General features: G+C 38.2%; 1 protein-coding gene across 1 annotated transcript in view; it reads right to left on the bottom strand.

The window, feature by feature from the left end:
- Positions 1-6306: 6306 nt before the first annotated feature.
- The window catches only part of antxr2a (ANTXR cell adhesion molecule 2a), an 88114-nt gene continuing 68842 nt past the window's right edge, over positions 6307-25578 (bottom strand). Inside the window, exon 17 of the mRNA XM_044111608.1 lies at positions 6307-6646. Coding sequence (XP_043967543.1) covers positions 6590-6646 — 57 coding nt within the window. The 3' untranslated portion in view covers positions 6307-6589. The remainder of the gene's footprint in view (positions 6647-25578) is intronic.

The raw sequence follows: 25578 nt of genomic DNA, 5'->3' as shown, positions 1-25578 counted from the left end.
CCACGGTTACCCAAAGCTCACAGACAACTGTGCAAATTGGGATAACCTGGGAAGCCAGACGAAGCTTTGGGAGGGGAAACAGCTGCATAAGCCCATTCCCTGCCTGCCACAGAAACTTTATCAGGGGAAGTGGAGGTTGAAATTTAATGGCGGCTAAGCAGCCTCCATCAACTTGTGAAAACAGAACCTTGTGGCGCAGCTCAGGGTGGATTTAGGAGTTTGCTTTGTGGTTTTCCCTTGTCGTAAAAATAGAAGAAAGTAAAGACTTTCTGGTTGTGTTGTGGTCATGTGATTCTTTATTCCAAATTAGATTTTTGATCCACCCTCTCCAGATAAAATTTCCCTTTCAAAAGTCAGATCCACTCACTTCAGGGGGTTGAGGTTTCCAACTTTCATAACTTTGCCTGATTTTTTTTTTCTGCCATGTACGTCTTTTGTATCATATTTGTGAATTTTCCACTAAGAAAACTTTGCAGGGGGAAAAAAAAATAGAGAAAATATTTGCAGCACCTAAGCTTCTTTCAACACAGAACATCTTTGGGGTAAGTTGACTCCTTTATTCTTTTCTCAGATGTCTTTTTCATCTCCAAACTATTCTGTTTGTACTTGCATGGCAATGTGTCTCTTTGTACGGAGCGAATTTACATATTGCCTGACGTATAAGCTTGAGTGGCAGCATGGTATATGAACAGGCTCTGCTGTAGAGCAATTAAACAAACAAGCAACTTATTTGTTGAAATTAGAAAACAGTGAAAGTGTGCGGTGAGCATTTTGGTGGGATAAACTGAGCTTCTCTGCAATTCTGGAAAACTTTTTAAGACAAAACTAACTTATAAGTGGCGTTCCAGCTTGATTTAAGCCAATAAATCTTGAATACTGATAGAAAGTACTAGTTACATTGGCAGATAAGTTCACTTATAAAAGTATATTTTACCCAGGTAAGAAGTGAAATAATCTGCCAATGCAACTAGTATTTTTTTAATTAGCAGTGTGCAGCAACAGGTGGGTGAGGGGCAATGTGTTTTCACTCTATACTCTAAGCAGCCAAAGAAAAGTCAGGATCCTCCAGCACTTTCTCTGGCGTCCCATTCATAGCATTAAAAAAATGTATATAACAGAAACTTTTACAAGTTTTTTAACCATAAAACCTTGAAATGTTTTGTACAGTGCATCTAGACCCTGAACTTATTGGGACAGTCAGAGCAGCAGAAATGTTTCTGGTTCCTTCTCCAGGACGATCACCGGAAACAGAAAAATGTACATTTTCATGACAAAGTCTGTGAATACTTCGGGACGAGCTGTGGTGGCGCAGGGGTTAAGCACAACCCACTTAAGGAGGCCTTAGTCCTCGACGCGGCTGTCACAGGTTCAATTCCCGGCCTGGCGACCTTTGCCACATGTCTTCCCCCTTCTCTCATTACCCACTTTCCTGTCAAATAAAGGCCATTAGAGCCAATAAAACCTTTTTTTTTTTTTAAAAAAGTCTGTGAATACATTTTTCTTCCTCTGATAAATTTGCAAAACACTGAAGAACTTTTTTTCCCTCATTATTATACTAGACTGTTTTTGTGCAGAATTTTGGAGAAAAATGAATTTAATATGATTTGAAATAAGGCTGTAGCAGAAGAAAATGTTAGACCTTAGAAACATTATTTTATCAGACATGAGGAGTGTTTGTTACATTGAATTTATCATTAACAACATGAAGAGCAAAAGGTAGAAGTTAATATCTTCTCTCAGTGATAAAACAAATCTTTTTAAGGCGCTTTTTTCTACTTGCCACTCTTGCATTGCTTTGGTGTGGAGAGCTTTTAATAAGCGGTTTGAACACAAAAACAATAAGTTTGTAATTTATTGTTCTTTTACAGGTGGGGCTTAAACTGATACATTCTATTTACATTAATAAATCAACACATTAAAAGACGACAAAAGAACATTAGAGTGCTGATAAATATAAATTTGTCTTGAATTAACAGAATAATTACAAAATATAAAAATGATGCAGCAGATCTGAAAACATTGCAGTTTGATATCTGTTTATTTTACTTTTTCTTCTGCAAAAACCAAATTAGTTAGATTTAATGTGACACAAACAGTCAGTTTACCAACTCTTGGCCAGATTTGTGAAATTCTTTATGTAATTTCTAACATAATGAGTTTTTTTGTTCATTTAAGTTACCACTTTTAAATTCCCTCATCTGAATTTCATTTTTTCAAATGTATGTTAAAAAAAACAACAAAAACCCAACCAAACAGCAGATCCTACACATCCATCAATAGCTGCTTCATCTGAATCGCACACTTTGCTTCAGTTCATACAGGAAGCATGAGAACTAAAATTTTCCACTGAATATTTTTATACCTGCTGATCCGAGCTCAGGACTAATTAAAGCAAACCAAGTGAAATTTAACACAGCTGACTGTAAAACTCTGAGATTTAAACAGGAAATTTGTGGTCTAAGGAAACTGGTCAGTTACAAGAAGGAAGTAAACTGTGAAATCATGCTGTCAGAATAAAAAAGATTAAAATCTTTTTAACTGCAGATGGATCATTTACAGTTCTATTTATCAGAACCTCACAATAATTGATCTCGGAGAAACCACCTCCTCAGTAATTGTAACTAAAACTTGCCAAAATGTTTGATTAAAGTCATTAAAATAAAGGCTGACAAGATTACAAACTGGACCAAATTTTAGAGCCTGACAGTTGTTGGATCATTGTGCTCCAAACAAACCAAAACCCAAAAAAAATTGTTTCTCAGAAAATAATCAAGGCAGATTTTCTTCACAACTCCACAGAGGCTTCGTCCTCCAACTGCTTGTTTTCCCAGAACGACACATGAAATTTATCTTCCTGCTTTTTCTTTGTGAGGGATTAATACGATTAATTGTCTGTCTTTGGAAGTGAAACAATTTCAGAAGGAAGTATTAGAGCTGCTTTTATTTGACAAGCACACAAATGTATTTATTTCTGCTTTTGTTAGACTTGTTGGCGTTAAAGTCCTCTTAATGTGATGGTGGCATGTGCAACTGATAAACACGAAGAAGAAAATTACACAGAACATTTAAATTATTTACATGTAATTCTGATTTCAATCAAAAATATTGATGTCATTTTGAGTTCTTTACTGGCTGAAATGGTCTAAGCCGATCACTTAACAATGTTGCAAATATTTGTAATTTTATTTTTTCTGCTAGGTATCTCTACATTTTATCAGTATAATCATTCTTCTTCTACTTGTTGAATTAAGAGAGGAGAGCGCTAATCAGTGGAGACGTTTGTCCTCTGAACTCGAGAAAACACGGATGGGTGTTGCTGTTATTTCATTTATTTAATCGTGTATCTAACGTTTGTTTTGTGAGCCATATTTATTTTAATTATGACAAACTGACTTGAGTTTAAATGTTAAATATTTATAGACATTTTAAATTAATTGTGTGTACAACTTGACTGTATTTTGCTTTGATTGACTTTTTGAAAATAAATAAATAAATAAATAAATGTTGTCATGGTTGAGATCACATAGATCCTCAATGCAAATGCTTCAATATTTTATGAGTTTTTCATGGTGAGATTTCCATTTTTTCCAGGTTGAAATGTTGATTGTGTGTGTGTTTTATTTTATTATAGCCACAGAGGTTTAATTTAAAAATTAAACAAATTATGAGGTTTTTTTTGTTTTAATCACAGGATTTAAAACAAATAAAACCTTAAAAATACATAAAACAAATTCCATGTTTTCAGTCATTTTTAAGACAACTTAGGAAACAATTTATTTGAAGCAACTCAACATGATTTTACTCCAGTTCTTTGACCTGAAAACCCAGTTTTGTCGGTGAGTGGTGGGATATTAATGCTGGGCTGCAGAGTGTTCACGATGCAGGTGTGTGTAACGCAGACACATACCTGAGGTCGCGTGTTGTCACACTTTGCACCAATACACATATTTCACTAAAAGAACTCGTTTTTAGGGCGATGAAAACCTCAGAGGGATTCAGATTCATTTTGTGTTTGGTGCCTCCGGTAGCCGACTTCACCGGGGGAGAGGCTACACACTGTCCACTCCTCCGTCCACGCATACACACACACACACACACCCACTATAATCACGCTCACTGTCGGGCCCTATAAATCTGTAAGGGCCCAATTAAAGATAGCCTTCAGCGTGTCCACCCCTACCAGCACACACGTGTTAATAAAAGCCACAGAAAAAAACTCAACTCACTGTTTGCTTTTTGTGTATTTGACACAACAGATTTTAATAATAAAAAACAGTGTAAAACAGAAATAAGCTTTAAATACAATAATAAAACATTTAAAAGAAATACAGAGAAACATGCTTTTTGGTGTTTCAGTCTGCAGCTCACAGGTCCAACTTGTGTGACTCAAATCTGAATTTTAAGGTGCTAAAAATACAAAAAGCTTCATTTTTACAGACACTATGATCTTAAATTGATTAGTTATAGAGTTGGTTTGTGTGTAAAACTGTAAAAAAAAACCAAACAAACATGCAATTTGAATTTAAGAAACATTGCAAATGTTAATTAAAAACCAGTTGTACAGCATTTCAAAGAAATACAGTTAAAAAAAATTACAAAAATAATTGATTTGATCATCGCTATTAATTTAAAAAAGACTAAATTCTATTGCTTTTAATTTTCTATGAGCAGCAATAGGTGTAACCAGGATGTGTAATAATGTACTCAGAGGGTGACGTGTTGTGACTGCCATGTAAATACCTCATTAGTTCACGTTAATAGCACTCCTGCGCTCTTAGTGGCAACATAAAGCAGACGCCGCCTACGTGTTCAAATTTCAGAAAGAGTCAGACGCTCAACTAAATATCAACCTGTAAAAATTATGCAAGGAGCTGAAAGCGTTTAAATCAGGACAGAAATACCAGCGCACCCCGAGGATTGGACCTGGGATTATTCATGTCTGTCCAATCAGGACGGCGCCGAAACAAAGGAATAATTAGAGCGGGTTGGCCGCCCGACGCCCCGTCTCGCGTACTCCCGAATGTGAGACCCATTCCCCCTCAAACTTGATGGTTGTTGAACTTATTTTTAGTGTCATTTGATAAGCTTCCCTGCTTGCACAGAGACATCCCACTGACCCAGCCACTGGTCATTGTCTATACCGCTTCCCGTCAAAGCCGGCACGCTTTGTCAGGTTTCGACTCGAATATCCATTCTGCGTCTGAAGTACGGTATCCGAAGTGACTGGATCATTCGAGCCTTTTTCTTCAGCTGCCCCCTTTCCTCCCCCACAGTGTTTCCGCTCACACTAACATCATTTAGGATTGGCGTCATGACAGCGCGCTTGAGAAGTCTACAATAAATATAAATATATAACCCCAGATTTTTTGGGGGGGATATCAGGGCGGGAAGGGGGGCATCATTTCAGGAAATGAACAATACTTATCCGTTCGTCGCATCCGTTGCTTTGGGTTTGCGTTTTGGACATGGTGGACCGTCGCCGTGGCGCCGTGTCCTCCTTTTTTGTTGCACAGTTATAGGTCATTCAAAGTCAAAAAGGCATAAAAAAAAGAGACAGCCAAGTCTTCACAGGCTGCTGCTTGCTGTTGCCTTTAATTATTTTAATTAAACTTTGATACTCTGGCGCTGGGGGAACAGGCAGGTTGTGACGCAGGCAAACGGAGTGCAGTTACATCTGTAGCTTAAGTCCTAACTGATAGGCCTGTTTATCGGCCGTGATGTGCTACGCTTTACTGAGCAGAGAGCAGACTGAACCGAAAACACCAAGCGCCATGTCAAGGTCTGGAAGGCATCAATCCCTCAAACGTAGCTGGAGACGCGTCCCGCTCAGAAGGCTGTCCTGCGGTCCGATAACGCTCTATTAATTTCCTTGTCCCGAGCGCATAATGAAAGGAAGGTATCTGTAAGAACAACAAAATAAAAAAACTAAAGGGCAAAGTCTTGGTGCCTTCCAACACCTTGGGGCGTCCTGTCTACAATTTGTCATGCGTGTGCACTTCTCAGTGATAAAATGACAGGATAAGCCAGTCAGAGGGCAGCCACCGGGCATCCAGCACCGCTGAAGTTGGAGAAGAGTCGAGATGAGACATTGCCAAAAGGAAAACGGACTACTGCACTTTGGAGGCCCCGCTGGGATTATTCCGACTTCCACGCCAAAGGCAAACAGCCCCCTTTCTTTCTTTTTTTTATAGATAGTTTCCGTCTGTGTCCATGAAACCAGGCTTTTTTTCAGAAGGCACAATATGGTCAGAATATGTTAAGCCTTTGGTGCACATGAAAAGCTAACACAGACTGAGTGCTGAGTTCTGAGGCGCTAGTTTTTTTTCTTTTTTTCTTTTTTATCAAAAACAAACAAACAAAAGAGAATCAGAATCAGGCAGTAAATAAGTTAGAGGTTAAAATAACATTAAAACATTACATGTTTCAGCCGGTATGATGCAGAGATCTACGCGTGAGAACGAGAGAGAAAGCTCGGTGTAAAAAGTGACGGCCGGGGAAACGTGTAGTGGTTCCAGCTGCAAGAAACTTTGGCAAAAGCAAAATAACCCTGAATTTGTTGTCTGGTCCGCAGCCATGAGCTCCGTCGCTTTCACACAGTAGTTCTGCTCGCCTGATGTGGCACACGGTTGAAATTAACACAGCGGCCCTGAAAATGACAAAAACACAGCATCAAAAGTTTTGTTTCACTTTATAATTTGTCTCTTTTTATTTTTATCCTAAAAACATTTTACATAACAACATGTTCAAATTGATCAACACAGCTTTGGTTCCTTATTTGTAAAAAAAAGAAAAAAAAAAAAAAGAAAAAAGAAATAAGAAATAAAAGCATTAAAGTTGTGGTGGCAAATATTTCCATGTTTATGGGTAATTTAGAAAACAAAAGTTCAAAGTAAAGCATAAACTTGTCAACTTGCTGCATTGATAATAGCCACAATAAAACAAAACACAAAACGGTGGTTCCTGTAAAGTCCCGGCTCCTTCTGTTGTGTGTCTGAGGCTCCACCAACAGTAGGCCGACTGACACCAAGAGGGAGCTCTCACACAGCGAATCCTCCACTGCCTCACAACCAGACACACACACACACACACGCACACACACACACACACCGAACCCGCTCCTGTGTCTCTGCGTTCCTACTGTAACCTGATTTCAAACACAAACCCACTAACCCTAAATCAGATCCATTAATGCCCGTTTGAGGAACTAAGATGAGCTCACTGAATATTTTTGGAAGATGTGTAAAGAAAATGCAGCCAAATACTGAAATATATGCAATTTATGTGGAATCAAAAAACTAAATATGCAAATAAATATCTGAAATATTCAGAAATAACCCCAACTGTCAGGGTTCCTACACAGTTTTAATGGGTTGAGAAAATAATGAGGGGAAAAAGAAAACAGGTTTTTTTTTATCTTCTCTTCTAAAGAGAATAAAGTGGAAGGAGAGAAAATTGCTGCATTTCATCCATCAGTATCTCATTTTTCAGTTTCTGAGAGCAAACTATTAGTTCTTAGTCCAATTTTACAGGAACTGTCAGTTAGCAGAGTCTCAGGTTTTGATTTGTGCACAGCTTGGTGATTTTTATAGTGTTTGAAATGTACAATAAAATAATTTAGCTTTAATGTACACGCACTGTGAAAAACGTTGAAAAGATCCAAAAATCTGTAGAAAATGTACAAAGTTTGAGACTGGGAGCTGAAACTGTATTAGATTTAAACCAGGTTTATATAACTGGGTATGAATTGCTTTGTAAAATTTCTTCAGGTGACAACTGAAAGAAAATACCTCAGTTGAAGTGAGATAGAAAAAGCATGAATTTGACCAATCTGACCATGAACCTTCCTGGATCCAAACCGGGATGGACATTTAGACCAGATGAAGATCAACATGACCTTTAATAGGCCTGCCAGATTAAATACTAAAGCTGGAATACAGAAATGAGCTCTAATCTGACTTTTCCTGAAGGTTTGGGTCAATTTGAATCGTTTCCATCTCATAAAATGGGCTGATAACTGAACAAAAGTCAGACATTTGTGGGATCTAACAAATCAAAAACAGCAGAATAAAGTTGTTTAATGTTTTTAGTATCAGCAATATAGAGGCAGCCTTGCATGACTTCAGAAGGAAAAAATATCCTGCACAACAATCCAGGCCACCTTTTTCACATGAACTATTAGAAATATGATTCTTAGGTTTGTGTGAACTAAACGCTTTTCTGGATCTTGAGTCAGATGGGTTCTTGGATATTTCTGCCTCCTCTGTTAACCAGGTAGTCATTTTGACATGTTTGCATTGTATAATTACAACATTTGAACCTGGGAAGAAATCAGACAGAGATTGTTGTGTCACATATTCAACTTCCTAAAACAGAGCCAGTTTTGTTCTCGAGGCCTGGGGGCCAAACCCGGCCCGCCGTGAGCGTGTATGTTGAACTAATTGAACTTTGAGATAACTGTTGAGTGCTTAGGTATTATTTTATCTCTCAAATCAAATTAGGTTTTGATTAAACTAATTAAAAACTGCAACAATAAGAAAAGATGTTAAAAATTGTTACATCTCTAAAATTGAACTCAGAAAATTTAACAGTTTGTTGCAAAAACTAGTTTCTAGATGCTCTAGTTTCCTGTGGAAATATATTAGTCCTCTTGAGATTAGATAAAGCTAACTTGCAAGTAACTTCTCAGTGAGATATAGGAGCTTGTTTTAAAGCAATAATTCCTTAACATTAAATAGAAAACTACCAGATACACAGGCAGATTTTTTCCATTTATAGGATGAAAAAATGTCTCAATGTAAGTGAAAAATGCTGCCATTTTTAATCCCTATTATTTACTTAAAAGAATCTCATATATCTTGCTGAAAAGCAACATAAGTTAGATTTGTCTTATTTCGAGTGTACTAAGATGTCTGTGCTGGTAGGATTTTGTGTTGTTGCTGTGTTAATGGGTTGTTTGATCACCGCATTCTGCCTTAGAGGACATTAAGGATCTTGATGTGACCTGAAATAAAAATGAGTTTGACATTACTGTTTTAGCAGGAACTGGATTCTGCAGGACCATCTGCCATAAAAACACAGGAAGACAAAGAATAGAAAAGAGTCGATCTTAATTGTGATTGGAGTGACTGAAAAAGTTTGATCTGGCACCCAGTCGCTCCTCTGATGTGTACACACCTGCTTCGTTGTCTAAACGGAAAACAAAAGCAGATTGTTGCAGATAGAAACGTCTCGTAAACGCGTTCCTGTCCCGGATAGGACGGTGGGCTTCCTGAAGGTTTCTGCTCCGCAATCTGGCCCAGGAGCCAAATGTGCGCGGACCGACTGCGACGAGGGGCTTTAAACGAGCTGGAGTGTCTTCCATTTCTCATTATTTGGCAAGGCTGGTGGGTGTTTGATGGAGGAGGCGTGGGGGGCGCCGCTCCATCTCTGCATGGTAAGCCCCTCGACGTGTACCCTCTGCAACTAATCTCACACAGTCAACAAATAAGGCACATCAGATGCTGTTTTGGCTGCGGCCATCAGAGCCGCTAAGTTCAGTGGATTTTACGGGTTTAACAGCGTGGGGCGGGGCGGGCGGGGTGGAGGAGTATCTGCTGAGCGGGTGAAGCAGGTGCGCCGCAATACGGTCAAACCTATTCCAGCTTCCCTGCTCAGAGGACAAACGGGGGTTTGGCTTGGCAGGGAACAGCGCTCTGTAGCAGGGACCATGCTGGAGAAGATGGAGGCCCACCTGTGCTGCCCAGAGCGGCGGAACAATAGTCTGAATATGTCAGCGTGAAGCATCAGAGGAATCTCATCAGACGGACGGAGGGGAGCGTGACGGGTGGATGAGTCAGGTGGAGGGACAAGACGGCGAGAGGGTGGGGGTCACAGAGACTTTTCCAAATGAGGGCTGTGATTAATAAGGTTCATTACAAACACTCCACTGGCTTCCTGTTGGAGCTAATGGAAATATATTGAATGGCAACGTCAAATTAAACTGATTAAATCTGCATCTATTCTTAATTTACAAGAGCGGTCCAACATGGCACCTAAAGCAGGTCATTGTGGACAAAGCAAAGAGTGTTTCAGTGCTTTGAATAAGAAAAGTATGAACCTTCTCTCTTCATTTACACCTTCAGATGAGGTGTTATACCAAGAATATTTATTCAGTTTATAATGCAAATATCCTAGTACACTTGAAACAAGATGAAAATAACTTAAAAGTAACTTTTAGAAGATAAGTAAGCGTGTTATAAGTCAATAATTCTTGTATTTAGATGGAAAAAGTGCTAGTTCTATTGGTTGATTTTTTTTCACTTAAAAACATAAAAAATGTCTCATTACTGGAGAAAAAGTTGAACTTTCACTTTTTAAAATCTAAATACTAAAATTATTGACATAAGCTTACATATTTTGCTGAAAAGTTACTTGTAAATTAGTTTAGTCTTATTTCAAGTGCACTATGATATTTGCACTGGAAACTTGACTAAAAATACCTGGTAAGATTTTACGTTTTTGCAGTGTACAGGCATGAAGGGAGATGCTTTCTGTGAATTATTTATTAAGAAATGTAACAAAAATTCCTCTTTATTACTATTTTTGATTAGAAATATGATTACCTGAACTTAAATGTCATCAAATTACTAAATAAAATTCTCACTAATTAAAAAATAGGCCAGTTTAATCTACCAAAAAATATCTTAGAAACTGAAATAAAAAATCTGTCACAGTTGAAGTTACTCTTGAAGTGCATCAACTAGAGACAATGATTGACTTTACCTCCACAGATCCCTGCAAAGCTTGAAAAAGTTCGATGTACTGAGTTCTTTCTTTAAGTAAAACATCCAACCACGCTGGTCTGGTTTTCTAGTCTGCATCAGTATGGAAAAACCTGCATACTATGGAAAAATGTTATTTTATTCCCTAAACCATTTTCCACAATAGAAGTGTGAAACTCATTTTCATTCTATTCCATTAACAAACTGTTGTGAAAATATTAATAATTAGTTGTCTCTGCAGTTGATAAGTACTTCTTAAAATCAAATAATATGGAACATCTTTATAGATAGATGTAGTTTGGTAGGATATGGATAAAAACTGCTTTGATTTTATTAATAAAATATTATTTAAGCAAACGACTCTACAGTCTAGAGGGTGACATGAAACATTATGGCGGCTGTAGTTTGGCACTTTTACTCTAAGAGTTTAACAAAGTTACAAAATTAGTAAAAGTTATTAAACGTAGATGGATGAAATGTGGCATAAGTCACTTGTATTTCTGCTCTTAACATTAGCTTTAAAAAGTATAAAAATGTGTTATTAAAAACCTTAAAAGCTTTTACCAGTGTTTTATCATGTTGTTTTGATTTGTAGTTTCTCCATCATTTACAACTTAACCACAGAGCGGTTCTGATTCTAAAACCCGTAGAGTTTAAGCTGTCCAACTAATAATACATTGATTCTTCTTGGGTCGCTTTCACCAATTAATGAATAAATTAGATTGCATTAATTCTCTACGCGCTCAACAAATCTGCATTTTGTGTCTGTTTGCTCAGAACAACTTTGAAATGAGTCTCCTTCACAATTTTTTTTTTTGGGATACAAATACAGGGAAATAAACACAGCTGATGGAGTATTAGCTCCTCTCCAAATATTTGTACTGGCTGGGCGAATTAATCGACTGTATATTGTGTCACATTTACGATATCAAAGACAAAAGATGGAAGAAAGAAGCTTCTATTTAGGTTACAGAACGAAGCTCCCATCTGGACTGGAGTGTGAAAACACTTGCAAGCATGAGAGTTGTAATCCAGTTGCAAGATGCTTATTTTGCAGTGATAAGCTTTCGGGCTTTGAAAGACTTTATTACCAGAACAGAGACTTTTTTTCCCCTCGCACATTGGAGCTTCGCAGCCCATACAGTATCTTCGTTAATCTAGGTTTTACTTGATCCAACAGCAACAGGGCGCCTGCACAACTCCTCACTAGTTTTTCTAACTCTTATCTGTTTTTCTGGTAACATTCTAGTGAAATAAACAGCAAATTTAAAGCGGATAAAGATATCAACACGCAGTTAATTAGCATGTCAACTATGTGTGTTTTCTGCTGCTCTGTTTCTACTTGAACATAAGAATAAATGGATTTAAGAGGATTCAGGTTTTTTGGGCTAATCAGTCACACAAGTTTCATTTAAGAATAAAAAATAAATGATATCTATGTTTGCAACAGCTGTGGGGGTTTTAGATTTCGTCTTATATGAAAATAAAGCTCAGCCAAAGAGATCTTTTTAAAATGTTACAGCAGCACGTCTAAACACATCTTTATTCTTGCAATAAAAAAACAACAAAAAACAATGGAGTAACTAAAATTTCAGGGTTGTATGTAGTGATGCATGGCAGTCACTGAAACACAGAAATAGGAGTTAGTTTAAAGGCAAGAATTCCCTAAAATTGATTAAAAAGTAATAGTTCCACTGGTAGATTATTTCATGTATAACATAGGAAGAAAGTCTAGTTATAAATGAAATAATCTACTGACAAGCTTTTATATCTTGCTGAAAGCTACTTGTATTTTAGTTTTGTCTCCTTTCATGGGTACTAAGATATTTGCACTAGAAACTAGACCAAAATATTTTGTTTCTGCAACTTGACAAATATGAAATAGACACCCTATCTACAACATCTAGTGCTTTGTGATTGATAAATTGCACACAATCCAAATTGCAATCTTCACTGATGATTGTTGTTCAATGTATTGTGCAGCTTTTCATTCTGCAGGATGAGAAATTTTGAAGGACACTGCATTTACATTTCTGCAGGATGAGATCAATTTTAAAGTTAGTTCAATTATAAGATCACATTTTTAAGTTATCATAAGTGAAATAATTTGCAATTGGAACTAGCGCTTTTTCAAAAATATTAAGAAAATATGGATTTCTATTTCTTGCTAAAAAGTTACTCACAAATTAGTATTATTTCAATTGTAATAGGATATTTGCACTAGAAACTACACAAAAAATACTTGGTAATATTTTGTGTTTTTGCAGAGTAGTTCTCACCAGGCTTGTGAGAGAAAAAATAGCTCTTGGTCTCAAAACGCTTGGACACCTCTGACTTAAACTCTCTACTTCTCAGGGTTACAGCGACTCCAGGTAAAATTGGAAGACGTTATCAAAAGCCACCGGAAGTGAAATCATGAGTGATAACAGTGCCAAGTATTCGTCCCAGTCTGATGGAGGCACCAGACTTTGACAAGTTAATTAAAAAATCAAGTGTACGCAGTGTTGCTGTCGCCTCGGCGTCGCCCCGCCTGCCGAGTCTCAGCCACCGGACATGTGTTCTGTTTTACTCCGAGTCCTCGGCCACATATTGAACACATTAAAAGTTCAAGTTGGAGGGAGAAGCACCTCTGCACGGGGAACAGAGGAGAGAGCCAGAGTGTGAGCAATCCTCCCTCCACAAGGCTACTGGCCCTCATCTCGCAGCCCCGCGTGCGTCCACACACACACACACACACACGCACACACACTGCCCACACAGCACTGCCATCTGGCCTGCTGGGAAATCAGAGCCACCTGAGACTCGGCCAAATACATGATGCTCGCTGACAACTCAGGCATTTCTACGGATTGTAAAGAGATGAATAAAGATTATAGAAGCACATAAGGTGTAGTGGTGGGAGAGAAAAAAAACCTCTCCACACAACTGTTAATATTAGCAGAAATTGTGGAAAATGCTGGAAAATAAGTTACTTTCAGGATCTGTTCACTTCAGTTGTAAAGCAGAAGTCACACGCTTCAGAAAACATAAAGAAACGAGGATCTGGTGGGTTTAGAGATCTGACTGCATCTGATCTGAATTACGCACAAAGCATTTAGTTTAATTTGTTAGTTTAATTTTTCTATTAATAATATATGACCACAGATTCATTGCACTGCTCTGAAATAAGGGCTAGCATCTTCTAAATGTGTATAGTTAGCGGTCAGAAGCGGGTGTGATAATTGCAGGCTGTCTAGGGAGTGCACTTCAGATATTTTAGTAAATGTAAAAATTTGGAAACATTTTCTTGTGTTGCAGGTTTAATTACTTTGAATCTGAGACTTTCGGATAGATATCAAAGTCCTTCAGAAATGAAACCTAGTCACAGTCCTGCAGAACAAAAAGCTACACAATATATCAAATATGACTGCAATTTGGATTGCGTGCAATTTATATAGAAAAAGAAAACTGGCTGCTATCATTGGCATGGTGTCTCTCTTATATTTGCTAAGTTACTTTGCAAAAATGCAAAATCTTAAGTACTTTTGGTGTAGTTTCTAATGCAAATATCTTAGTACATTTGAAATAAGACAAAACTAACTAACTAAACTTGAATATGTCCTTGATATTGATGAAAAAGTACAGGTTCCACTGGCATATTATTTTACTAAACATTAAATCAACTTTTTTGAGCTTTTCATCAGATTATAATGCTATTCCTTCATCAAAAACATATGTGAAGTGTTGCCTGGATTCTTTTATGCATGTTTGAAAGATTCCTTAATCTCCATGGCAACCATTCAGTTGTGCAAAACGCCTGGGAGGACGAAGCCCCGCCTTTCAGACACAGCTAATCCTCAGAGCTGCAGTTTCCGAGCTTCTGCATTGTAGAGCAGCCCTTTCCCGCAGCTCCTATAGACTAGCCAGCAGCAATTAGCAAACACCTGGTGACATTGACCATCTGCTGAGCTCATTATAGGAGCTACTTCTCAGTGCAACATTGATAAAAATGTTGCTAGAGGGTTAATAGAGAAGCCATGCTATGATGACTTCCTGAAGGCGGAGTTTCAGAAAGAGCAGGAGATTTTAAAGAGACAGAGGCCCAATTTCAATCCATTAAATTATGACGTCAAATTTCTTTTGACAGTTACTTGATTGTGTTATAAAATGACACTATTACATAATACTGCCCCTTTAGTTTTAAGAAGAGCAAACTGAATGCAGAGAAGGGTGTCATTTTCAACGTGTGTTAATAATTATTCATGATTTTTTTTTGTGGCCCCAAATTAAAATGAGTTTGACTGTTTTGGTCTAAGTGCAGTGGCTGTGTGCTCCGCTCTGTTTCTGCGTGAAGAAAATTGGGTTTAGTCTCATGATGACGAGGACAAGCTGGCTGAAGACAGAGTTTGACTGTTTTACCTTTTCACTCAAGCAGATATCCTTTAAGCAGAATAAATCCGGTTAAACGTCCTGAATGTAAATGATGAAAGAGCTTTTTAACCGTGTAGCCTCTGTCTGTTGATGCAGGGATAAGTGGCATCTCCTGAAGCTTAAACATGGAAGCAGTAGGACTGAAGCTGCAGCTGTTTTCTGCTCGGGCCTCCTGTTTGCTTCCTTACACCCCCTCACCACCACCAACACCACCCTCTGGTTTTGTCAGAGTAAGTGCACATCATTGGCAGCTAAAAGCTCTGGGCATCGTCCCTCTGGTTGTTCCAGAGAAATGCCAATCGTTTTGGCGTCAACGGGGCCCTCACAGACGGCGTATGAAGGCACAGATGGCACTAATGGACGAGCAGAATCCAACCGAGGGACCGGGACAGAGCCACACCAGAGCGCCGTCCAAATAGCTGTAGTGTGAATGTACTGTATGGCCAACGCGCCGCTCTGCTCGAGCTCGAGCGGGGCCGGTGCCACGGCGATGCGGCATGAAGAATTTAAAATGATAAAATAATCATAAGCGAGGGAGACCGTGGGAGGACGAGCGTGGAGCGGTGCCAGCAGGATCAGACAGAGGAGGGATTGTTCTTGTGTTGCCCGAGTCACCCCACTCCACTCAGACTACTGGCTTTCCAGCTAATCGACTGACTCCATCAGCAGCAGAGCCAGTTTAGAAAGTGCACCTTCCCCTGCTGAGAGCCAGCACATTTTACAACCCGTGAAACCCGAATCCCCTCCCAACGTTTCCTCACACGCTGCAGATTTTAACGTTCATTGTGTCATGCATTCATAAAAGCCCCACTTTTTTGTTTTTTATTTTTAAGAGCATGTAACATCAAACAAATGCTTCTAGGAAGAACTAGTCACAGCTCACAGCTGTGGTTCTTTTAATAAAAGTTAAAATACTTCCTCTCCAGACTTGTGCGTGGTTTCTAAAAATGTAAGAGCTGATGGAACCTGAGCAGAAAAGCAGACAGGTGGGCAGATTGGAACGGGAAAACTGCAGAGTGACACTTTAAAACTCCAATAAACCTAATCTGGAATCTAGTGCAAAATTTCCAGAAATAAATGGTGCTCTGACAACACCTAATCTCAGCAGAGATAGCTTGAAATGCAACACATCTTTACAAAATGCCATAATGAAGTTCGGGATTCTCAACAAAATTGCCGGAATCCTACATAAATGTGGATGTTTACTTCTAAACTGCAAAAAGTCAAAATCTTAAGTATTTTTGATTTAATTTCTAGTGTAAATATCTTAGTACACTTGAAATAAGGCAAAACTAACTTAAAAGTTACTATTCAGCAACACATAGGTGCTTGTTTTAAGTAAATAATTTCTTAATAGTGCTTGCTCTTTTGAAAGATTATTTCACAGATTTTACATGTGGTGTCATTAGTGAAACAATCTGCCAGTTCAACTAGTGGTTTTTCATCAATATTAAGAAATTATTCACTCAAAACAAGCTCCTATATCTTGCTTAAAAGTTACTTTTAATTTAGTTTTGTCTTACTTCACATTTACTAAGATATTTTGCACTAGAATCTAAACCAAAAATACTGGGTAAGATACTGCATGTTTGTAGTGTAATTCTCAAACTGGTGTCCTGCTGAACGTCTCAGCTGGTATTCTGGACTCACACTTAAAAGTGTAAATTTGAGGTTTTACCAAATCAAATTCAAGACTTTTTAAGACATTTTTAAGATTATTATTAAATTTAAGACCTATGTCTCCACAGAAACGTACAAAATTCATCAAGCCAACTGTGGACAAAGTAGTAATTACCCACGATAGTTGCAAAAAGCTAGTTGGCTAGCTATCAAGAGTATATTAGCAGCCAGTTAGCAGTAGCCTTAACCATGTCGAGCCACAGAACGTAACTAAGAGGTCTGTGTGACTCAATCATTTGCCTGACAGTAAAGTCCTGTGAAAAAAAAAAGGAAAAAGAAAATGTAAAGTCAAAAAATAAATCCAAGACATTCTACGGCATTAATTTTAGATACATGAAAGTAAGTCTTTTTAATGTTGTACGGACACCCTTTTCCATTTAAAATAGTTTTATTTTCAAATTCATCTATTCCATTCATTGCCTACATGTAGAAAGACACCAATGAAGAATTCAAACCTTCTAGATGCAAATCTACTGACTACACCTCTGTGCAGACATGTTTCAGATTCACATTTTCTCAAATTCCTTCAAACATTTTGCTTTTTTGATTTAAAAATATTAATCAGGTTGGAGTTTATCACCGTATCTTTCATAATTCATGGAATAACAAAATACTGGAGTTCTTCTGAGTCACTATGATGGTAAATGGTGTTTTAAATCCTTTTTTGGTATCCAAAACATCTCAGATTAAATACCATATAATCATACTCTCTTTTTCTTATTTGGCCGCTTAAGAAACACAGACTAGCTTTATGATTCTGATCTAGAAGGACCTAGAGGCCAAAAAACAAAAGTAAATGGACATTTGTTAAATTTTAGAACAGTTGTCTTAATTTAGCTGTTCTCTTACCAGAACTACAACAAAAAACTAAATTACTTTTATGTCACTCCCTATAATTGCAGACCAAATCTGGAAAGCCTGGATGTATTTATGACTTCTTATATCTGAAAACAATACACTGATAACAAGAAGCGAAGATCTTTTCAAATAATTTGCAGCAGCATCAAAATCAAAGGCAAAAAACAAGAAGAAAAGAAAGGCAGCTCTGCAGCGGACACGCAGCTGTTTTATGTCCCAGAAGCTCAGCTCTGCAGTGGAACAGCTCAGACAACATGTGCAACACTTCGGAGCAAGAACTCTGAACATGAACCAAAAATAAACAAGAGGCCATTTGTTAATTTCCCTTCTGGATGCCACAGAGTATCAGCGTCCGCAGAGAGCCGGTGGGCTCATCTGTACTTTTAAATTACGCGTCCTCGGCACAAACGTCCTCCCAGAGCGGCCGGCAGAGACGCCACAAACACTCAGAACTGCACCAGAAACATAAGCTCACATCGTGTCTGCAGGCCAAGGCGCCATCAACAAGCAGCTTTTTAATGCATCGTGTGCTCAGCCTCTGTTCCTCTCATTTATGCAGATGGAACCAAAGCCCGCCGTTGCTTAAACATCATGGTTTTACATGCTCTAAGTAAACAAAGCTGCTGATAATTGAAACAGCATCTATCAGGCAAAATGTGACGCAAAGCCACAAATTTCTGTTTTACACAGAATCAGTTGATAATAACTTACAATTAATCAATTGAATCCATTTGGATAAAGGTGACAGCTACTTTGAATCAATTTTTATTAAACACAGATTCTCTTTTTGACCCTTTAACAGCAGCAGTGTTTCTGCAGGTTTGACCACCTCAAAAAAACTTTTTAAGACCATTATAAATCAAATTTAAAACCTGTATCATGACAGAAATGTACTAAAGAAACTCGTAAATAAATAAATCATATGGGTTGACAACAGAAGTGAGCCAAAGGCTACGATTAACATCGTTCAGCCAACTGGCAATAAGTTTGGACTTGATGGATGTAAAGAAAACAGCTGGCTTTACCGTTGTTAGCTTGCTAACTAGTTACCAGGGCTAAGGTTTGGGTAAAGGATAAAGCCTGCTAGCCTTTTAGCTTGCTAGCCAAGTAGTTTTACTCCTGCTAGCTAGCTAGTTAACAAGGGTAAAACTAGCTAGTTGCTAGTATGTGCAACCGCCCCAGAACGCAGTGAAGATGTCTGAATGCGACTCAAAGTTTTGTGTAACAGTAAAGTCATGCAAGATAAAATAAAACTACGATACATAAAATATGAGATTAAATAATCCTGCCACAAAAAAAATAGACTATGATGAAAATATTTAAATCAAACTTATTGTTTTTCAATGAATTTTAGAAATTTAAAGGCCTTACTTTTAGATACATAAATTTAATACACCTTGAACAAGTATTTTCTACAGATATTTTTAGAATAAGCGTCTCTGATTGGCCTGAGTTTTTGGGAAATGCTGGTTTCAACTCTCCTGTTTCCTGCATGGTTTCCTCATTTCCCCCCCTTTCCACCAGCGACATGCTGGACGGGGTCACATGCGATCTGCCCTGAGCAGAGGCGCAGGCCATGCGACAAGGAGGGCCAGTAATTGGAGTGAGCTGTCAAGATGGGGCGCGGTGTTTGGGTTGGGTGTGGGCGGCTTCCTTCCTACAGGGTGCCACGTGTTCAAATCCATGATGAGGCTAATGCAGGGGGAAATGGGTTTGGCATTGTGCCTGCTCAAAGGGTCAAAGGTGAGTCTGGTCTAAAAAAAAAAAAAAAAAAACAGCAACAAAAAGTTGAATTTCATTCACTTTTTAGATTCCCAGCAGCAGAAAGGGAAGAGTTTCCCATCTCAGTTGGATTCTCGGCTCCTTCAGACGTAATCATGGAGCTGGAGATGACATCCCCATTTCTCCCCGCTAAAGAGAGAATCAACAAATTAAGGATGCAGATTTGCAGATAATGACGCTGCCAAAAACATGCGACGCTTCTCCGCCATTGACATGATTAACTACAATTACAGCAAAGGTAAAACAAAAGCATTAATGGGAAATCGGGTCTAATCACAGACACAATGGAGATAATTACGGTCTGGCTTGATGAATTAGTTTGTTATTAGTTTCTCTGATAATTTGGGGGTTATTTCCTCTTTTGTCAGAGCAGGAACATCTGTAGCTGCGTTGTCATAGTCGGTCTTTTTCAGACAGAGACGTTCCCGGTGATTTGGGATATTTTCAGATATTAATTATAACCTGTTTATCATTCAGTGCCGCCACACAGTGAAAATATACAAGTTTAGTAGGTGATTTCTGAGAGGAAATCTTTAAAAGTTTCAAACCAAACTGATAGGATCCAGTCCATAATTTTCACTTGTAACTTGGCTGTCGTGTTGCATCTTCTGAACTTCTTCCTGCTTATTAAGCAAAGGCGTGATTTAACATTCCGGCGGGAATATTTCACAACCAAAATGTGTCTTCTTGTTGAAAGTCGAATCTGATTTTGCAGCAGAAACTTGGGCGTTAAATCTCATCTGGAAGAAAAGTTATTTACGAGGTTGTAAACTAACAGGGAGGAATCTGCGTTGGGTGATAAAGCATCCTGTTAGCCGCGCTGAGGAAAATATGCTTATCATGCTGCATGTTAATATGAGCGGTAAATAAAGCGCCGGTCGGTCAGTGGCACTGGGAACATCAGGACGGCGTGAAGGAGCCCGGGAGCTTTTCCATCCTTTTGTTTATGAACTGTGAGAAGTGGGTTAATGCGACCTGAGCGCCGAAGATGTGAGCAAAAACACACACAGTGGGAGAGGATGACAACTGGGATTTAGGCAGCCCACACAAACACACCAGGCAGGACACATGAACCAAAACCAAATATGATGACGAGACCAGAAAAAAAGGACCTGGCAAAAGGATGCAGATCGTACTGAAGGAAGGAAATTAATGAGGAAATGTGTAAGAAAAGGTTTATATCTAAATATGTCTGTATTGACATTTCTTAATATGTCAATACAGACATATTAAGAAGACATATATATATATATATAGCTTCCTTTAAATGAACGGTGTTTAAAGTGAAGTTTGGGGGCCATTTACGGTCCCTGACCAAAATTCAGAACTGAATTAAATAAATTAGGACAAAACTATGACTTTTGAATTAAAATATACTAACAAAAATGTTATATGTAACACAAAATAATCCATAATCTCAAAGCGCTCTGGTTTCCTTCTATTTTTATGGTGAATAGGACCAAATCTACTTATTGAATTATACTCTAAATAAAATACAGCCTGGTGTACCTAACTCTGCTTTCAACTGAAGTATTAAGACTTGGTTAAATACATAAAGACTGACCTGAATCCTAAATTATTTTTTTCAGTTTTCTTCATTTGAGCTCACATTTGACGTTTTGGATTTACACTCCGTTCTTACAAAATAAAATCTGATTACTGTATTTGGTTAGGTAAATTTGTTCATACTTAACACATATTTGGTGATTTTAGTTTTTTAAAATGATAAACTTTTGAGTTGACAGTTTTGGCAAAAGGTGTCGACTCCCCTGTTGTAAAGGGTTTTAATTATTATACCTGAACTGATATTTTCTCAGTTTGGTATAATGAAAAACAATTTAAAGAAACTGGGGGTGGGGTGGGGGTGGGGGGTCAAAATTTGCAATTTTTTTTTCAAATTCATAAAGGTACAGACATATTCATACACCTCCAGCAATGTTTAAAAACTGTCCCTCAGCAAAGTGCACTCTCCTTTTTCAAAATACCATGAAGAATAGCCAATAAATCATTAAAGTCTTCCGTTAAATAATACGTCATGCCATTAGTCCAGAACAACAGACTAAAGTGTTTGCTGGATGGAAATTGGAAATATGCAAGTCAGATTTATTACATTTCTTTGTTTGGTTTCCATCAACTCTGGAAAAAACGAGAAACAAAGATTGCATTGCCTTCCGCCTTTTCCAAGTGTACATCCAACATATTTCACATGATTCTGTCCAGAGTTTCCATGACGGTTTGGGAAGAAACAGCATATGATGTGAGACCTTTCAGAGGTTAACACATTCTGCTCCAAGGAACTTTCAATCAGATCTCCATGATGTAAGGAAAATGTCTTACTTTGGTTATTTTGACAGCCTGTTGCTTTTTGTAAATTTATATTCTTGTGCAATCTTATCAAAAGAGCTCCTTTAAGAATTTCCAGAGATTCTGTTTTTTTTTTTTTTAAAGTAAGCGGTGTTCTCACAACTGTATCTACAAGAAGCTGAAAGAATACTGTGAAAAATCCTAACGGCGCATCTGGGATGTGCAGTTAACATTGTAATTATGGCTCATTTCTCAGCTGATATTATTATAAAGAAGGCAAAATATAAACAAAACAAAAACACAATCTTACAATGTGCTTTTGGTGTAGTTTCTAATGGAAACATCTCAGTATACTTGAAATAAGACGACACTAATTTAGAAATTATTGACTTAAAACAAGCTCCTGCATCTTGCTGAAAAGTTACTTGTATGTTAATACTTTTAAAATAAGACAAAACTTTTCCACTAGAAACTAAACAAGAATACTTGATAAGATTTTCTGTTTTTGCAGTGAGAGTAAAATGACAAAATGATGCAGAAAAACATGAAGAAACATCTGCAGTCTTTTGTTCATTTAATAACCAGACTCAATGAAGAATGTTCTTATTTATATTTATGTAAAATCCTACGAACATTTAGCCGTTCCTGTATGACTCAAACTACCTTAAACTTTAATTTTTTGGTGATTTAAGTTTTTAAATTGTAGAAATGTTAGTGGTGTTGAGTTGGAAACGTATCAATTTTAGGGATATTAAAGTTTCTTGGATGAAAAAACTGGAGCGGTCGGTTCAGGGACAACAAGAACTGGACTTTGTGAGGTCAAAGCCGTTAAAGAGAAGAGGACTCCACCCAAGAAGAGTGTGTTATTCATGGAGGAATTTCATGTAACCATTCACATAAAAATGATCCTCACAGGGCCACGTTCAGAGATTTATTATATGAGCGACTGGTTACTGGACTCTCTTGCCTTCAAGATTGAAAGAAATCCTTAGTTGGCCCAACAGAGATGATGTTCACACTCCATAAAACAAAATATCACTTCTTGTTTTTCACTTTGTTTTTCAGGATTTAATATCCTATTACAACCTGCAGACGTGTTGCATATTCTGCCACAGCTGCTTAGACAGATCAGCGAGTAGAGTCCAGTGGAACCAGCCAACCCAGTCTGGTTCTGGTGAGCTGCTATCTGTCATTAGGTTCTGTGGAGGCCCAATAAGGAGCCCTTCATTTGGTCCAGGTGTGCTGGAGAAGGGATGCATCTCACAGTGTTTGCAGACCTGCAGCATTTAGTTAGTTTAAACCCAACTCTGGTTCATTTCCCACCTCTGAGTGATTCAGCTGTGGAGATGTGAACCCAGAAATCAAACCAAGACCATTTGGAGGAGGTGGTCTGGCAGTAAAACCTGGAGTCTATGACTGACAAACACATTGAAAGAATAAAACGAGAACAGAAACACATTTTTACTGCTTTAAGTTACAAAGTCGACCATTTTCCTCATTTCCTGCTTCTACGTTTGCATCCAACACAGTGTTTAAATTGCGAGTCAGATTATTGTCAGCTAAAATGCTAATGTTAGTGAAAATGCTAACAGAAATATAACAGTAAATAAACCGTCTTGCATGTGAACAGCAGTGGAAACACAAAAATATGCTAGAAAGCTAAAAGTAGATAAAATGGTAGCATGTTAGCTATAATAGTTGAATATCTATGTTGGAATCTGTCCCAAGACGTTTGTCCAGCAGAGTTGACCAATGCCAAAAAAAAATAAAATAAAATAAAATAAAAATTACCCCAAATCTTGTCTTTTATGTCATCCCTTGTTTAGAATAATTCTGTCTGTCACATTAGTGACTCAGATGTTTACCACACAGAAACTTCTTTTAATCACTGGATCAAAAAAAAAAACCTGGCAATTGTTAAAGGTTTGGTTCATCTGCAGATGTTAGAGAGACCACACAGATTAAAGTGATTAAAGTTTCCAGTTTGCTAGAAAAAACCTCACTCTCATTGCAATGAGGATGATATCAGCTTACATGAATAAGCCAGGAAAAAGTCTATAAAAATGTGATAAAGATGCATTACACTGATCCAGAACATTTTGTTATTTGTTGAAATCTGACTTAATTTGCTTTCAGATTCAACAATGTTGATTTGAGAAACAGCAGACATGGTTCAGTGCCCTCAAAGCAAACAACAGAAGACCCAACAAATTACTCTGAAACTTGTTTGTTTATGTCATCTCTTGTTTGGAATAACTGTTTGTCCAGACAAAACCGTGCGACATTGGTGACCCAACTGTTTGTCAAACACACTTAAAAAAATGTGGTCTGCTCTGGTAATTCATAAAATTTGTTGAAAGCAAACACACCTTTCAGTAAATCTTTACCATTTGCCACATATTGCTAAAGGTTTCCTTTGCCTAAAGATGTTGGACAGCCCATCACAGATTAAAATGTCCTTGTCCAGGATCCAGTTTGCAAGAAAAGACTTCATTCCCCATTGGAATGCACATGATCAGTTTACATCAATATTCCAAGAAACGTCCATAAAAATGTGATAAATATGCATTACTCTGATCCAGAACATTTTGTTTTTTGTTAAAATCTGACTTAATTTGCGTTCAGATTCAACAATGTGGATTTAGAGAAGAAATGATTCAGTGCCCTCATAAACAAAAAACCAGTTATGTTCACCCTGGAGAGATTGCAGAAACCAGAGGAGATAAGAAGCAGCTGCAGTGTTGAAGACCTGAAGCCTCCTGAATGATCAACGCTCTGCTGTAAGAGAGGAGCATTGAGAGAAAACCGAGAAAAAACAGTAAATTATTCTTTACTTCAGTCAACTCGGGTTGACCTGTGAACTGGTACAGCAATGGGGGTGGGAGCCCTGATTCTCAGCATGCTGAATCGCCTCACAGCAAACTCCAGCCTTCCCCGAGGCCCAGCAGTGAAATTAGCAAGTTTGGCAGGCCGGTGCTGCTTTCTCAGGCGCTCGCAGGATGCCGCTTCGCAAGAGGAGGGCGGGCGCCGCCTCTTTGTCTCAGTGGAGACGAGTCTTGGGCAGGCATGTTTGTTTGGGGAAGGGGTGTGAACAGCACATAAGTCCATCAAATCAATTAGAGTCTTAGGCGGAGATGGCCTGGCTCGGCCTGGGTTGAGGGAGCTTGGCCCGATCTTTTGCGAGGGGTTATGTGAGTCAGAGCGCTGCCACGGCCAACAGGCACGACTCGTGTACTCACAACACCAGCACGAGCGCAGAGAGGAGGGGTGAAAAGCCTGCATATGGCCAGAGCCACTGTGTCACATTTGGGCTAGAGTTCACATCGGGCTCAGATGCTCACACCAATGAACTTGTGAGGATTGTCGAGTTGTCGTATGTGAGATTTAGCAGCTTAGGAGCGAGCGAGCGGGCATAACACTGTGCTGTACGTACACTAACATCCTCCTGCTATGGTTCAATGGAACTCTTTTACTTTCCATCCCAACATTGCTATTTCTACTGGTGTCCTCAGGGTCCGCTGACGAGTTTAGGAGTTTCTGCAAGTGTTTACAGCATGCAGACAATTGAATCAGGCCTGCTGGAACATATATGCAGCTACAACACAATGAAGGAACCAAATTAAACATAAAGGATAACAAAGCTTAGAGGAAACAGAAATACTGAGAGATTTCTGTAAACTCCACTTCTGCTTAAAGCAAGGGTGTCCAAACATTTTGTTACGAGAGCCAAAATAATAATAACAAAAAAATAAATAAATTATTAAGTGGTTGCAGTCTTGTTAGT

Source organism: Gambusia affinis, linkage group LG03 (assembly GCF_019740435.1).
Source record: "Gambusia affinis linkage group LG03, SWU_Gaff_1.0, whole genome shotgun sequence".
Classification (NCBI taxonomy): domain Eukaryota; kingdom Metazoa; phylum Chordata; class Actinopteri; order Cyprinodontiformes; family Poeciliidae; genus Gambusia; species Gambusia affinis.
Note: the sequence above shows the minus strand (reverse complement) of the source record. Positions and strands in the feature narration are given on the sequence as shown.